The 17,464-nt window shown below is 38.6% G+C and overlaps 3 protein-coding genes across 4 annotated transcripts; 2 read left to right on the top strand and 1 right to left on the bottom strand.

Annotated features, from left to right (window-relative positions):
• Positions 1 to 906: 906 nt before the first annotated feature.
• maff (v-maf avian musculoaponeurotic fibrosarcoma oncogene homolog F) lies at positions 907 to 6,788 on the bottom strand (the record flags this gene model as incomplete). The annotated part of the gene is given in 5 exon segments (XM_079260304.1): positions 907 to 3,586; positions 3,694 to 3,756; positions 3,758 to 3,785; positions 6,702 to 6,770; positions 6,772 to 6,788. Coding segments are annotated over 5 exon segments (621 nt in total). The 3' UTR covers positions 907 to 3,142.
• Positions 6,789 to 7,430: 642 nt separating this feature from the next.
• Positions 7,431 to 9,832, top strand: tomm22 (translocase of outer mitochondrial membrane 22 homolog (yeast)). The gene is made up of 4 exons (XM_079260303.1): positions 7,431 to 7,719; positions 7,942 to 8,060; positions 8,561 to 8,678; positions 8,811 to 9,832. Exons 1-4 carry the CDS (start codon positions 7,630 to 7,632, stop codon positions 8,883 to 8,885), a joined length of 402 nt encoding a protein of 133 aa, XP_079116429.1. The 5' UTR covers positions 7,431 to 7,629; the 3' UTR covers positions 8,886 to 9,832.
• Positions 9,833 to 11,017: 1,185 nt separating this feature from the next.
• Positions 11,018 to 17,243, top strand: dmc1 (DNA meiotic recombinase 1; the record flags this gene model as incomplete). Of its 2 annotated transcripts, none has more annotated exons than XM_079261061.1 (13): positions 11,018 to 11,071; positions 11,325 to 11,369; positions 11,468 to 11,614; positions 11,725 to 11,807; positions 12,606 to 12,658; positions 12,756 to 12,797; positions 12,891 to 12,963; positions 13,127 to 13,218; positions 13,383 to 13,456; positions 13,567 to 13,681; positions 16,607 to 16,667; positions 16,761 to 16,877; positions 17,174 to 17,243. In XM_079261061.1, the coding sequence occupies 13 exons, from the start codon at positions 11,018 to 11,020 to the stop codon at positions 17,241 to 17,243; spliced, it is 1,026 nt and encodes a 341-aa protein (XP_079117187.1). The 2 variants fall into 2 exon arrangements, with proteins under 2 accessions (XP_079117187.1, XP_079117186.1); XM_079261060.1 differs by having other exon boundaries at positions 11,018 to 11,074.
• Positions 17,244 to 17,464: the final 221 nt, after the last annotated feature.

The raw sequence follows: 17,464 nt of genomic DNA, 5'->3' as shown, positions 1-17,464 counted from the left end.
TTCAGCATCTTTAAAGACGGTGCCTAGCAACATGACTGAACAAGAAAACTAATTAGTTATTACCTGCTGACAGTAACTACAAAGCCAACTCTGTACCCATCTGTCATGCAGTTTTTCCTCTGAGCTCTCTCCAGCAGTAAAATCTGTTTGTTATTTTCTTGAGTTTTGTTTGGACTCTTGATCTTGGGCGTTTTTACTGCATCTGCCAGTTTATTCATGATGAAATATGTTTTTTAGCTGCTGCTATGTGATGTGGTATCAGGCTGGGGAAACAAAGATGAAGCTCCTGGATGCTGGAGGGCAGTTTCAACCCTGGGAAATACTCCAGGATGAGCCAGATGCACATAACTTTCAACTTCACGCATTTTTCTTGGGTTGTTTTAATAGTATGGCCTTTTTTTAAAAAATTATTTGATCATTCTCCAACATGTATGACAATGATGGATTCCTTGTAGCAACTATGGTGCAAGATTAGCTGTTCATGTCAAACAACTTGACCAGAAAAATCAACATTAATGGCCATATTTCTATCCAGATCTAATATTTAAGTAAGTAAATATACGTCAAGCGTGTATGTGCTATTTTAATAATATACAATTTATAGTTTTCTGATAAATTACATGAGCTAGAACACCCAATAAAAACCATAGCAAATTTTACTGTTGGCATAAAAAGCCTGATTATAGCACACTGCTGCTATTTAAAAACAAAGGAATTCTTCCTGAAACCTTAAAAACACTTAGAAACACATTAAAAGATTCAGGTTTTTCCTCTTGGAAATCCACCACGCTGTTCAAATCCACACGACAAGCACCATCTTATGTACAATATGTACAACATTTATTAGAATTAATATATAAAATAGATAAAGTACTTAAATTTTCACAATAGAAAAAAATACAGGTAATAAATACAAAGACCATTTTTGTTTTGCAGGTATTACAAAACATCCAGCACAATTTGACTGATGTGAGACGATAAAATATTGAGGATAAATGCTTTGCCACGACGATATTCATATAGAGCTAAATATATGCCTCATATATTTAGAAATCACTTGTCAACACAGTTATTGTGTTACAATGCCTACTTGAATATATAATATTGCTAGCACTATTCAGTGGCCTAAACTGCATCAAATCCATTCGACCCGAGAAGAAACGCTTCTCGACTGAAGTGGGTCAACGTCCTGATGGTCTTCAAGTGAAATCAAACGCCACCTCCCTACACTTTCTTTTCCAGTCTGCCATGCCCACTTTCTTTTCCCCTCTTCCAGCAGCTCCTCAGCCTTCTCATCTCCATCCCTCTCTCTCTCGTTCTGCGAAACATCCCGTGGACGTTCTGTCCTCGCCAGTTCAGAAACATCCTCCGTTTTTCCCCCCCCCCATACAAACATACAAATCTTCATAGAAAAATATCATCCCTCCGAGAGCAAACTATGACAAGCCGGTACAAACATACAAACACACACATACAAACACACACACACACACACACACACATACATACAAACACACACACACACACACATACATACATACAAACACACACACACACACACATACAAACACACACACACACATACAAACACACACACACACATACAAACACAAACACACACACACACACACACACACACATACAAACACACACACACACACACACACACACACACAAATAATCAAACAGCAATATGGCCATTGGCTTTGAGTACTCCTACACAGCTAATAATTATTGACATTTTGGAATCATCGTTGCCACATAACACAATAATTAGACATGAGAATATCCTCAAACTAGTCATGAGTTTTTCCAACAACACGTAGAACATCACAGCACTCGTTAGCTTGTCTTTTCATAATATCTACTTTTAAATACAAATAAAATATAGATTATATCTCTTATAAATGTCACTTAACATTTTCGTCTGTCAGCGGCACATACAAACATTACAAATGACACAAACCAGGAATGTACGCTAAAGATTTTGCATTGAGGCGAGCGGCGTCTTCCTGCAGGTGTGATTCTGCTTTGACATGCTTTCAGCTCAGTGACAAGCAAACTGTACGGAGCGATCGTGTCGGACTGTAGCCCAGTTACCACACAAGAGAGTTTGTGAAATGAGTAAGGTGGAGACACGGCCCAGAGAAATCTCAAAACCCACAGTGATCATAACGAAAGTCATTTGTGGTATCGAACATGGAAGAAGGAGTGACTGCAGGAGCTTGTCGCTCTCGTAGCTCCTTCACACTCTGAAGGCACTGTACTGATGTGAAAAATGTGAACACAAGCAGTACAGAAACAGTTCAGCCACATGCGGAGGAACACAAGGGAGCTTCAACAAATTCATGCACTTCCTGCAGCATCTCCCAGCCTTTTCTCCTACATTCTGATGGGTTTCGCTCCCTGAATGCTCATCTCAAAACCCTCCAGAGCACAGAAGGAGCTTACAATATCTAGAAACACTAGACTACATACAGGCTGAGAAATGCTGCATTGTGATGAATGGAAAAAAAAAGGGGGAAAAAGCAGATGTTGTAGAGCAGGAAGAACTTGCAGATGTTTGCTCCTCCTTGGCATTTTGTTGTTGCTCAGGTGCCATAAAAACAGAAGCAGGAAGACGTTCAGATGTACAGTAACTCTGCTTTGGGTTGGTTGGTCTGTCTGGTCCGGTTACTTGACGTCTGCGCCCTCTGGTGATTTGGTGAATGAGGGTTTGTGGGTGTGTGTGTGTGTGTGTTCACACTAAACCTTATGTATCCTAGAGTCCTAAACTGTGAGTGCTTGCAGAGGTATCACTCTGTCGACTAAGCTGCAGTAGAGAACACCACTTCTACCTGTCCTGAATCCATTTTCAACTCCTAGTCGTCATTATTTTGACAGTCTGAGCCAGGCTGTTGTTGCTAGGTGACATTACACTCCCTCTTGCGCTAAAGTGAGAAACTGCATATCAGAATGTGAAAAAAAGGCGCAATGCAGAAAGTGTTTAGTATTTTATTACTTATGTAGTCTTCCTGCTCTCTTTCATGTGAGTATAGTATATGTATGCCTTATGCTTCCAGCTGCGTGGGCTTGTGTTTGCATTGCAGACCATCTAACCCTCTAAAAACCCCACCCTCCAGTCTGGTTCCAGTAGCTCCTTCTAGGACGGGTCCTGTTCTCTCTGTGACTGAGGCTGTGGTGGACTCTTCACGATGGTGATGACCGAGGCCGTGTTGAGACGCGGGGCTGTGGCCAAGAGGCTGCCTCCTCCCGCTTCCAGACTCCTCGCGAACCTCTGCAGCGCGGCCAGACGCGCGCCGAGACCTTCCAGCTCTTTCCTCATGCCGGCGTTCTCTGCTCCGAGCCGCTCCACCTCTCTCTGGAGCTCCATTTTCTGCTGCTCCAGGGCTTCTCGCTGGGAGACCCGTTTGACCCGGCAGCTGGCGGCGTAACCTCGGTTCTTCAGGGTGCGACGGCGCTGCTTCAGCTTCTGGATCTCCTCGCGGGAGAGGCCGCGCAGGTGGAGGTTCAGCTCCCGCACCGAAAGGGACATGAGCTCACTGTCGGACAGGAAGGGCACGTTCTCGCCACACTCCTGTTTCACCTAAGTTTATAAGAGGGAAAGAAGTAAAAGCAGCAAAGTGTTTTTATAGCTCCAAGCTGTCAGGATGACTCATTCCTCTTCAGATGATAACACAACCCGTCTCTTACCTTCAGGGCTTTGCTATTTCTCTCCGTCGTCATGATCCAATTGTCTTCTGTGTTTCCCCCCCAAAGCACCAGTAAGAACAAATATAGACACTCTGGAAGAACAGAAACATGATTAAATTAGAGAAAGGTTAAAAAAGTTTTTTTTTTTTTAAAGTTATGTTATCACATGTGACTACAGCCATTGTGCGTTTTCTGTTCATTTCTGGCCTGACATTTACCAAACACTCACAAGACAGCCAGTCATGCAAGATAAAGAAAAGGAGAACCCACAGATCTTTCATGCTTCTCCAAATGCGCTCTCTCATTAAACTCTGCGGTTTGATATGAGAGGAAGAGAAGGTTTTGAAAATGACAGGCCCTTTTTTGTCTGTTAGCTGGAATGGTGAGAAGGAAGTTATCATGTGTCTGCCTTTTGGTTGCTCAAAGCAGGTGTCCTAACCAATTCCTTCAAAACTTCCTCTTGTCAACACAACGCTAACGGTTCAAAGCTTGCACTGTGAAAAAGTCTCAGCATGACCAGCTGGGTTTGACATGGTTGGGGAGGGGGTTATTATCCTGACTGTTAAACTGACAACAACTTCTGTTGTTTGTTGTTTTTTTGTTTTAAGTGAAGTTCTTTAAAAAAAAAAAAAAAAAAAAAAACTGTAGCAAACTGGAACTCCGAAACACACATGAATTAGGAAATTTTCTCCTGTTCTTCCTCTCTCAGCGTTGTGACACACAGATAACATCGGGACTTCCTACACACCTACAGTCAGCTCAAAAATACCATCACGTGGGATGAAAGTCTAACCTCTGAGTGGGCCAATTTCGACTCAGCGCGTCACATTGACGAGACCGAGTGCACTGCTGGCTGTACGGCGACACAACCTTTAAAGATTGAACATTTAGCTGTGACCAACGATTGCCACTCTGACATAAAAACCACAGGGTGTTTTCCCATGTTGCTTTTGCAATGTCAGACTGTTAACGTCCCAATTTTAGCAATGCTGGATTTTCTTCTCAACCATGCTTTATTGCCCAGATGTGTAGAGAAAACCTAAAGTTTTTCCTTGTGGGACAAATTAAAGGCTGAAAGTAGGCTGGATTGTTTTGAGTTTTTTGTGAAGAGCAAAGCGCTCATACTTTGAGCTACTTAGAGGATGATGCTGACCTGTTGGAAGTGATGATTTAACTTCTTGCACTCATGATTGTTATTGAGAAACAGACTTATGACATGTCACATTACAGCCACTTTAAGCTTTTCCTTGCTTCTTATAAAACATTTTCACATTTTATTCTCTTGAAATGTGAAAATTCAAAGGATATTTCAAGCATTTGTTTGCAAAACAACAGCCATCCGCTTCTATATATTTTATACCAATACTAGATGCATTATCTGGAATATATACAAATATGTAGGCTGGATAATTCAATGACCATTTTAATATCACAAAACAGCAAAGTTTTGATTTAACTTTACCTTTTTGTTTAAAGCTCAAAACCAGTACTTCAAGCCTGTAAGAACCACAGAAGCTTACTTACATGAATTTACAACTTCAGTGTTTTCAAAAGACAAACATGAGTGGATTACGGGCCTGCATGCTCCTGAGCACGTAAAGAAACAAGATGACTTCTCTGAAACACATGCAAAGCAACAAAAGGTATGGAAATGTTTCAGGCCTGTTTGTTTCTTGTGCATCTCTGTAATCAATCTGAACCTGTTTTCTGTAACCATTTATGCTCATTTTACATCTCTATATGTTTTCACTTCGAATTAAAATATCTTTTAGAATTTCTGGGTTGTTTTTTTTTTTTCCAGCTTCCGGATATATTTTGCAACTTTTTCTCATGTGGTAAATAATGAATTTACAAGTAGCAGTTGCAGATTTTAATGTGATATTTCTACAGATTTTGACTCTCTGTAGCAGTTTTAAGCCATTCAATGCGACTTTGAAGTTTGTAGTCATTGCAAATGTATATAATTTCCTTTTTTGTTTTTAACTAACACGTAGTGTTTACGTTCACAACACAAACAAGCTCTTTCCTCTTCAGGCCCCGTGGTCTGTGCCTGGCAGGCCCCTGTTAACTCACATAGTGGTTGGTAAACCAAAGCTAAATAAAACACCTGCTCATGTGGCCTTTGGTTTGCTGTCAAATAAACTGCATTTCCCGAAATGCGTAGGAAGTTATGGATTGCAGCAACAGCGGTTGTCCACCCAGCCGGCGGACTGGCTGTAAACCGACCAGACCGCCGTTTCGTAAAGTCATGGTGATTCAGCAATACACCCTTTGCTTAGCTACGCCAACAGTGACAGTCTGTACAAATTCAGAAAAAAACAGCCATAAAACTACTTTCTGGCCAAAATATACAGATGCCAAGTTTGGTATTTCCCCCCCAAAACAAACAAAAAACATACATATCACGCTAGACAATCCAGCAGTGTTCAGTAACGCTTCCGAAGTGGAAAAGCAACAAGTGAACGCAACACGGCCAGTCCGAAGCTACAACATTATCATTAAACGACACTATCTATTCTGTATTATGTCAAATATTGAAATCACAAATACTCCACAGCTGAAATGTGTGTTTATTTACTGTGTACATTTGGAATCAACCCTTGTCCTTACATGGAGAGGAGCAGACCGCTTCGGACATGGGCGCTGCTGCTATAGTAAACAGCCACCAGAAGTGTCTCCAAAGACCATTTAAACTCTAAATGAGCCCCTTCAAACGTCTGGGATTTGATAGAAAGCGATAACACTCTCTGTCCTTTTCATAACAAAATATGTCTACATAAATATCAAGCGAGGCCAAATGATCTTAAACATGCTAGTCATGTTAACTGTTAGCACCTAGCATACACGGCTTGAGACGAGCAAAAGGGGATTAAAACACACAGCTGCCTGCTTGTCCTTGCTTAGCCAGTTTCCCGGCGGACATGATAGCTCTAATGCTTGCCTGTTATCACTAGATTTCAGCGTAATATTTTAACGCTTGATTGTATGAGAATAAAATAAGAATTTACCTGCAGGGTCGACGCGACTCCGGCGACAAAATGTCAGTCCGCCTTTTCCCGGAATTACTCTGCTGTTCTGAGGTTGGATTCTTTCATTCATAAAAAAACACAAGCGACAATGACGTCAGGTGTAAAGAATGAGGGCGGATCCGAACCCGCCCCCGCGGCGTACTCCGGGAGGATGTAAACAAGGAATCCCTGCATCGCAGAACTTTTCCATTACTGGACCCCAATCCTACACTTCTTTATTCCCACCAGCAGCAACAACAGCTCTGGAAAAACGTCAAATTGGGAATTTAAATAACTTTTCAGAAGTTTTTAAGTCAAAGTGGACCTTTATAAAACCTGCAAATAAGGTGAAATAAATTTATGAAAATTCACAGTTAAGGCAAAAGACAACCTGACACAGAACTAAAAACAACTGAAAAAAATATATATACATCTTTAAACGTGGTTTAAATGAATAATAGTGCTGATATGAGACCTAATGTGACTCCAGAGCATTTGGTTTGGTGTTTGGACTTCAAATAAACTATTTAAATGTAAGGTTAGGGCAGTTATGCATGAGCTCTTTTTATAACAGCTAAATACGTACTAAGTAAAAGCAACAACAAGCCCATTTACGACTTCCCTCTGCTGCCTGACTTGCTATTAGACAGCCGAGTCGACAGGGGGCGCGTTTTTATTTCACCTGACGGCCTGACTGACCCCTACCCTGCTGTCGTCTTCCGACCCTGACGAGCCTCACGTTTTCTAACTGTGACCTCAGGCTGTCAGATGCATACCTCTTAGCATTAGTTTTACATTTAAAAAAAAGGTGAAATATTACCAGAATTATACTGTACTGTTCTCCAACCCGGGCCCTTTGTCTAGCAACTTATCCACCAACCACACGGCTAACTTACAAGCCCAGAGAGGAGCGGGGTTAGCAGAAGACATGGCTACAGTCGAGGAGCTTTCCCCTGCTGCGGGCCCGGTGTCTACCCGGCCCCCAGAAGACGAGATAGACGACGACGAAGATGAAGATGTTAGTATTTTAAAATCCATTGTTCCTCTGTAATTTGATTTGCACTTTCCTGCTTGTCTTCATTTTCCTCTCCCCTCGCCGACCGTAGCCAGGCTAACCAACTAGCTTGTCATTCAAACCCGGTTTTTATTTAAAGACAAGATTTCTTTAGGTTTCATAACTACTTTAAACTGATACATATATTTTTTAAATTAATGTAAAAGTGTTGTGTGCCTATTACAGCTGGATGAGACGTTGATGGAGAGGTTGTGGGGCCTGACAGAGATGTTTCCAGACACAGTGCGCACGGCTGCTGAGGTTTCCGCTCAATGCTCTGTCTCACTGGTCAAGAAGTTTTATAGGTGTGTTTCTCAGCCTTTCCTCCTCACTGTAGGTTCATGCATTTGTTTAGGATTGATCATTGTAGCCCACTGTTACGGAAATGGTATCATAGGCAAGAAAAATGCTGATAATCATATAAAACTTCAGATTAGTTTAATATTTTTAGTAAACACTACAGAATCAACATTATTTTACTTTTTTTTTTTTCTTTTTTTTTTTTAAAAAAGGTGAAGATGTTTGAACTAAAAAAGAAATAAGGGTATGCATCTAACAACAGCTCATGAAACTTATTTTCTCAACAGTGATAAAATACTAGAGTAAAGGTAAAATTACTCAAAATTTCAAGTTTCAAATATGACTAGTTACTTGGACCATGGGTTAACCAGGTGCATTATGAGATCAAGTAAAAATTTTACATTTTTGAGACTTTAATAAAGTTATTTTTTAAATGTTTCTAATCTATCTTGAATGACAACATGATATACAATAGAAACTAAACAGGCTGTTCACTTTGCTTTAGTTTTTCTCGCTCTGCGCTCTGGGTGGGCACTACCTCTTTCATGATCCTGGTGCTACCTGTTGTGTTCGAGACAGAGAGATTACAGCTGGAGCAGCAGCAGCTACAACAACAGAGACAAGTAAGTTTAATGCCAATTTGATCACATATCAAATGGCAGCAAGTATGATTTTAAAAAGCAGGAATAATGATGTAAGATGCTCAAGTATCTCAATGAACAATTTGAATGATTGATTGTTCCTTCATTTTCCAGATCCTGTTGGGGCCCAACACTGGGATGTCTGGTGGGATGCCGGGTATGATGCCTCCTGCAACTGGCAAGATGTGAGCAACAAGAGATGATGACATTAGCCTGCATTAGATCTGCTGCCGGTGACCCAGGGTGTCATCCGCAAGGAGAGACAGAGAGACCAAGGAGAAGAAATGCTTTTTTAAAGCAAAACCTGTGAATCAACAACACTGCATTGCTCTCACTCCAACATGTTGTGGTACATCGGCTTGGAGGACAGTGTGATGCAGAAGGCTTCTCTCACTGTCTCTCCTTTCTTTCAGAGACTGATTTCCAGGAGCATGTCCTCCATTATGTTGCTCTTTTTCTTCTTTTTCTTTTTTTTAATACTTAAAAAAGCGTAAGTAAAGTGTTCATTAGGGGATATCAGATGCAGATCGAAACATGAAGAGAAGAGTTCCTTCTGTTTGTGCTGGTGTTTGCAGTTTTTGGCAGTTCTGTCCTTCATGTTCTTGTTGGTGCCACCTGTATGTGGAGAATAATGTAAGTTCCATAGAATCGATGAGTAAAGCTACTGTAAACCCTGTCAAATTGTGTTGGCAAAGTGGCCTCAAAGTTCTTCAAAGGAAACGACACACTTTTCTATGTTGTGTTTTTCTGTTTCTACATTTGTCACAATTCATGATTATAAATTGTGTCAAAAGTGCAATGACTTGCAATGTTTGATTATACTCTTTCTCTGCTTCAGATTATGTATTACATGATGAAACCACACCGGGTTTAATGTTCTTCCAGTCAAGATGCTTTTATTTCTCTGATGGTCTCTGATTTTCAGAATTTCAGGACTTCAGACAGTGCACATATTTCATCCATCATTACTCAAACACATTCAGTCTTAAGTAAATATTACGTTGTTTTGTCTAATGTCATATGTACCCACTTATATTGTCTCACACTCATGCAAAATAGTTTTCGTTTTGTTTTTTTTTTGTTTTTTTTTAATCAATCATGACTGCAAAAATGAAAACACCAAATTAAATAGAAAGTCTTGTTCACTTGTAGCAATGGTGGTGATGTCTTTGATCAAATATATGAAACTGTACAACTGATCCTATGCCTAAATTAGAAATTAAAATACGTATAAGATTGAAGGACTAATGGACTAATGATGCATGCTAATTCTGATTTACAGAATTATTTCCCTATGACGAGCTTTTTTTTTTTTTTTTAATGAATTATTCAAAAGTGATATGTATGTATGCCTGTGTGTGTGTGTGTATATATATATATATATATATATATATATATATATATATATATATACCATACACACACAAATATATATATATATATATATTTGTGTGTGTATGGTAGTAAACTTAATTATTAGATGCACCTGTGGTTTCCTTGCTGTTGCATATCACCATTTCTGCTATAAGCCTCAAGACTTTTGAATAATAGATTTAAAGAAAAAGTCTTTTATCATAGGCAAATAATTCTTAAAATCAGAATTTGCATGCATCATTAGTCCATTATTCCTTCAATCTATTTTACCTATTTTAATTTATAATATGCCAACAATACATCCGTATTTTTTAATTGACTTAGAAAGAAAATAAATCTGAAAATAGATCTTCCTTTGACGCACTTCGCACGTTTCGGTTTAATGATGCATTCAGGCTCTTATGATTAGAGTTGTCAATGTGAATGCCCAAGTTTATGTAATAGATTAGATTGTACTCCATTATTTTTATTATAATTATTATTATTTAGACCTGCTTTTCACGACGTAGTGGAAATAAAATAATTATCAGTAATGTCGTAGAACTAAATCAGCGATACTTTAAACAAGCTGATAAAACCGGTCCGTTCATTTAGTTGCAAGAAACCACAATTTCCGGTAGGACCAGAACGCATTTGAAGTCAGAAAGTGCCGCCAGTGGCGCGAAACGCAAATCAGTAAAAGGGTGGGAAAACATTCATCCAAATAAAATAAAGCCTATGAATAAGGTGAGTATGTGTTATATATTTTTCCTCCACTGTTATAACCTAAACAAACTAAATCAACTCTGGCTCACCTTTTCTTTTTATCCTAGCCTATCTGTGGTAAAACCAGAGCACAATAAGCTAACTTGATTTAGCTAACCTCTGATTTGCGCCGATGCTCTTTGGATTTTAGTTAAAACTTATAAATCTTTTAGGAGTTCAGCACTCCATTGTACATTGAAAAAATGAAAGTTGCAGAAGATCAAGTTGTTGAAGATAGTACAAGTTTCCAGGACGATGAGGTAAGATTATAAGAATTTAGTAGTTGTATACTACATAATTGCTAGCCTGTTTAAAAATGACTGAATATAATTAACTGAGAAGACATGAGTCATTCTTTACATATTAAGTTAGCATATGACTTTATGTTGAAACAAACAAAAAAAAAAAATCAAACAGATGTGTTTATTTTATAGCCAATACTTTATTAGTTTATTACCTTTTTCTTCTCTACAGAAAATAACTTATTCTATTTCTCTCTAAACTTAACAGGAATCTTTCTTCCAAGACATTGACCTTCTGCAGAAACATGGAATTGTAAGTTAGCAGAAAAGCATCTGAAACACATTTATTACTCAAAAAGTCCTATGTCTATTGTTAGATTACTATTACACATTCCTGGTTTGTAATCACAGAACATGGCTGACATAAAAAAGATGAAGTCAGTGGGTATTTGCACTGTGAAAGGCATCCAGATGACAACACGCAAAGCTCTTTGCAACATCAAGGGTCTTTCAGAGGCAAAAGTAGAAAAAATAAAGGAAGCTGCAGGAAAAATGCTGGTAAGATAGGACTTTCATTTTTAAATTTGTAACCTGTGGCACTGTTCAGGCGCCAAAAGGGAAGAAGTGGTTTGCAGTATATTAGGGGAATTTTCTTCCTTATGTTACAGAACATAGGTTTCCAGACGGCCTTTGAGTACAGTGCAAGAAGGAAGCAGGTGTTCCACGTCTCAACTGGAAGCCAGGAATTTGAGTTAAGATTTAATATTATGCAGTATTGAATTCACATACTTGAATACATCGATCATGTACAATAAGACTTGATGGTACTCTCTTGGACCTATAGAACGTATATGATAGATGGACGGAGCCTCTAGCAGTAAAAAGTGAACCCTATGCCGAAGTGCATAAAACTGCAGTTCCCCCCTCATCCACTAGGAGCTGCAAAACAGAACAAATCCCCATAGACTCCCATGTTAAAAAGCAGAAAAAAACCTGTTTACAGCCTGGTTCAAAAATCCATTTTAGGTTTAATAGGTCAGGTTTACCTTCATGACAACTGTGGGGGGAGTGAATTTTTTTCTAACTTGCTCGTTTAAAAGTAATTTAATCTTAAAATTCGGCATATTTATGGGCGTGTCCTTTTGATTGACAGGTATCCGATCTCCCGCTTCAAGTGAGAAGAACGTTGAACAACTGCGTAACAATGTGACTTAGCTTTAGCCCACTTACCTCCGTTAGCTTGGTTAGCTCTTAGCTACAGAAAGCTTAGAGTTTGCTCAATGTCAATCATCCACCATGACGCTCAAAGCCCCACTCTCAGCCCCATCTCTTTGCCCATATTTGTATTTTATATGAGACGACATGCGTGCCCCTGCCAGGATGGCGATGGTAGGAACCGCCTGCAGAGCTTCAATTCAGCTCTTCAGACACCTATGGGTGACGTCACGGAGACTACGTCCATCTTTCTATATACAATCTATGTTTGGACCATTATGCAGGTAATAGTTGTGTATCATTTTACAATTGTCTACTTTCTGTATCTGCGCAGCAAATTGTTGGGTGGCGGTATTGAGAGTATGGCTATTACCGAGGCTTTTGGAGGTGAGAAGCAAATGTGTCTTTTGCATGTTGTTACATGCATTATACTAATTATTTTCATATAAATGAATCAAACCTCACTGTGCTGTTTGTTCCCCAGAGTTCCGTACAGGAAAAACCCAGCTGTCTCACACACTGTGTGGTGAGTATAAGAGGCTTTCTTCAGAGTGGTTACAATGCTGTAACAATCAAATTAATGATAAATGTGTTATTTATCATGTGTTATTCTGTCCAGTCACCGCACAGCTGCCGGGTGAAGATGGTTACTCTGGTGGAAAAGTGATTTTCATTGATACAGAGAACACATTGTATCCTTATAGCAGAAACAAATGTAGCATTTAACACGTGCAGTTCGTCTGATGTTCTCATTTCAGCTTGACTGCAGAATTTGTAGATGCGTATGAATGGTTGCAGATGTTATATTGTTGTTGTTCATGTAATTCCTATGATCCTTGACTTGTCTGATTCCAGTCGCCCGGACAGACTGAGAGACATCGCTGACCGATTTAATGTGGACCACAATGCCGTACTGGACAATGTGCTTTATGCCCGAGCCTATACCAGTGCGATAAAAACACAATAATTCAGTTAAAATAAAAATGTTTCTTTTTTTTTTTTTTAACATTGCTGCTGGTCAAAGACTGTAATTTACATCCTAAAACTTTATGACTCTGTGGAATATGAGTTAAATTGTCTTTTAATTAGAAAGTGTGTGCTGTCTCTGCAGGTGAACACCAGATGGAGCTGCTGGACTTTGTAGCAGCTAAGTTTCATGAAGAAGGAGGGGTCTTTAAACTGTTGGTAAGCAACATAAACTCATGAAAAACTTTGGTGGCACTGTATTTTCATTTTGTTTCCTTAGTTTGCTCTGTAAAGTTGATCACATCCTCTGGTTTTTACCTGTCTGTTAGATCATCGACTCCATCATGGCTCTGTTTAGAGTTGACTTTTCTGGCCGTGGAGAACTGGCCGAGAGGCAGCAGAAACTGGCCCAGATGCTTTCCAGACTGCAGAAGATTTCTGAAGGTGTGAGGAAGGAGTATATGACAGAAAAGATGTTTTGTGAAAACTGACTTTGTTGTGAGTGTAAACATCAGAAGACACACATTTAGAAAGTTTTAGAAACATTGAAATCAAATATTAGTTTGTTGCAAAGTGTAGTTTACAGATGATAAAATTGGTCCTAGGTGTGAACAGGCATAAGGTGCAAAATTAGCTGAATAGTGTAGATTCCTTAGATGGGGGTCCACAGTTGGTCCTCGTGGGCTGTTGTCTTGCAGGTTTTCAATGTATCTCTGCTCCAACACACCTGATTCATTAAATGGATGCAACAGTCTGTGGATTTTTGCACAATGACTCATTTAGAGCCCAGTGTGTTAAAGCAGATAAATAGGAAGGGAAGCGACAGGATTTTTGGCTATTATTTGATCTTCAATACAACTCATTTAGCCAATAACTGATTTAAAAAAAGCTGCATGATGTTGATACAATAAATCTGCAGTGATGACTGTATCTTCGTACTAAATCTTTGTTTTGTATACAGTAGATGCATTTAAGACAGGAAGACGCCATTTTGACTTAAATATTCAGTTACTATCAACTATAATCATAGCTGGTCTCTGATTTTCCTAAAAATCCAGATACTTTATCGTCAATATACATGTGTGTACAATGAACTAAGCCAATTTTCAAAGTACTTTTAATGTTAGGTATGTAAAGAGGAAACATGATCAATTCTACCTGTTTTCATCTCAGACGTTCATTTTTACCTTTCAGGATTTTCTGCTGTTTTATTTTTAGCTTCCTGTCTATCAGGTCATGTGGAAATAGTCAGTAAAGGGTGATAAGCATAGATGGATCGGTGCTGGATTTTACATCATACTGGACCTTGTAGGAATAAATGTCCACAAAATCAAGACGAGCATAGACTTCAGCCTGAAGAACATTTTTGGAACTCCAGGAACTCCAGTGTTAAACTGATGTGGATTATGTTCTCCGGGCACCTTTTTAGTTTATCATTTAATTGGAATGACAGATATCCGATATTTAATTTTGAAGCCTATATTATCTGCAAATAATATTGTGCCGATAGTATCGCGCATCTCTACAGGGCAGCAATTAAAGCTTGGATGATTGTGATCCTTGGAAGACCGTAGCTGGACACCCCCCCTCACACGTTTACTTCTTGTCATTAAGGCATCTCTCAGGCTGTTTGTGTGAAAAATGTATTGTACTTTACAGAAGCATATTCCATTCACTTAAAAAAAAAGAAGCTTTTTTTCTGAATTACAAAGATAACTTTAAAAAAAAGAAAGGAAAAAAAGATGTTTTTTATGAGTTATTGTGATCTCTGCTCATCAGCATGAACAACAGACTACTTCTGAAAAGCTAAGCCCAGATGTTTCACATCTGTGCATTTTTCTTTTCTTACAAAACTTCATCATAAAGTAAGATCTAGCCTGTACCAGCGCATAGCAGGTGAGAGGCAAGATACACCCTGGACAGCTCGCCAGTCCAAGGCAGGGCCATAAAGTCACATTTTGATTTTTTTATTGTTAGATACTAATACTATAAAATCTTTTAACATTGTAATATAAATGTATGAAATCGTCTATGAACAGTACTTTGTGTGGAATATGCATTAAGCATTTCTCGTTACTGGTGCATCAGACCTGCAGCACCATCATTTCCTCCTAAGATCCCCGCATGTTCTCCTACCATCTTCTCTTAAATGAGATTTTCCAACAAAGACAGGGAAGGACATGAGAAAAGACAATAGGAAATAAGTTTATTCATCATTTGTCCAGACTCTGGACGTTTCTCTTGATGGCATCATTATGTAAACACATCTGGATGAAACCTGACCAGAGGCTTGTGATGACAAGACATACAATTATTCATTCATTATCCTAACCGCTTAATCCAATGAAGGGTTATCTAACCAGTCCTGTATACATTTTAAAACTACTAGTTGAATTACAATTAACATATCTAATCAATCATAGGCTAGGACCCATAGCAACAACATAATATTTGTAGTAATTATTAGTATAGCCTCTTAGACATAATAGCCAGGGCAATGCATAAATAAATATCACCAGCTGTAATTATTATTAACATAGCTTCTATTACATAGAGAATACTGGTGATTATAAACTCACTTACTTATATACTTCGACTAATACTATTTTAGTCCACTAGTATGTAACAGATAATTATTATAACTTATTCACCTGTATACTTCGATTATTACTATTACAGCCCGTTTGTATGAAATAGATAATAAGCTGAACGCATTCTCGGCCCGCAGAAACTCAGGATACGTGCATTTTGTATTTCACCCTGAAACACTGCTAATTAAATGTTATTTATATTGACTGCACTCTGTTATGGCTGTACTCAGGCACGTCTGTTGGGTGTATTAACTAATGTAATGGATGTAATGACTTTTATAATAATGATTGTTTAATGATGGAATAATATGCTTTTACAATGTTTTATTTTGTAATTTTAGGGAACATCTGTTAGGCTATAATCTGGCTTGTTTACGTCTGCAAACTGTACATGACGTTCATTAACTGGCATTGTCCCTTTTAAATAAAAATAAATTGAATTGAAATTTAATTGAAGGGTCGCAGGGAAGCTGGAGCCTATCCCAGCAGTCTTTGGGTGAAAGGCCGGGTACACCCTGGACAGGTCATCAGTCCATCGCAGGGCAACATACAATTAGCTGAATGAAAATCTTCAGATTTGATTGAAGTGACTCGTTAAGTATCCTGAACCAAAAGCAGTCCGATCTGACATGAAGCCCAGCAATTTGCTCACAGTATGATTATATTACTTGTGTATGAATCGCTCAGCATCTTTCTCAGTGTGGTATGGTACGTTCTCTTTTGCTTTAGGATTCTGCCCTGTCAGGATAAATATTCATGACTTTCTTTGTTTTCGCAGAATACAATGTAGCCGTGTTTGTTACCAACCAAATGACAGCTGATCCTGGCGCAGGAATGACGTAAGAGATTACAAATACTCTCATTTTGAAAAAAATTCAACAGTATTGTCCTAGAAAGATTATTAAAGACAGATTTTTTTCCCCTCATTTTAGATTTCAAGCTGATCCTAAGAAGCCAATCGGGGGGCACATCCTGGCCCATGCCTCCACCACACGAATCAGCTTGAGGAAGGGACGCGGCGAGATGAGAATTGCAAAGATATTTGATAGGTATCAGGCAGTTTAAGTTATAATTTCTAGCATGTCTGGGTCATATTTCTATTTTTCCAAAATTTAACATGTGGTAGAGAAAATTTGATGATAATGAGTGTTTCTGTTGCATCATACAAATCATGAACAAACACCAACTAACCAATACATTTATGATGATTTTCTACAAAAACCCACAATAGTTTTCATTTATTAATAACGTGGTCTCAGACATCTAGTTTGAATATAATTAGGGCTAAAGGTGAATAAGGTTTGTTGACTTCACATGTATCCTCGTTTCCCATTTTGATCTCAAGTCCTGATATGCCGGAGAATGAAGCCACCTTTGCCATCTCAGCTGGAGGAGTTACTGATGCTAAAGAGTGAAGTATTAAACAAGAAGAAGACACTTAAATAAAACCCGTTCACAGCTAATAAGATATTTTATTGTATTTATTATTTTATATTTATGGCTTTTCTTGACCTATGACAACTTGTTAATGTTGTTTTCACTCATCTTTTACTATTGCACCTTCTCAATAATTTGTTGTATTTAAAACTGGAATTTAGTGTGTTTTAAAAGATGTTTAAATAATACAAATAAATAA

This window comes from Telmatherina bonti (assembly GCF_933228915.1).
Source record: "Telmatherina bonti genome assembly, chromosome: 21".
Taxonomy (NCBI): Eukaryota; Metazoa; Chordata; class Actinopteri; order Atheriniformes; family Telmatherinidae; genus Telmatherina; species Telmatherina bonti.
Note: the sequence above shows the minus strand (reverse complement) of the source record. Positions and strands in the feature narration are given on the sequence as shown.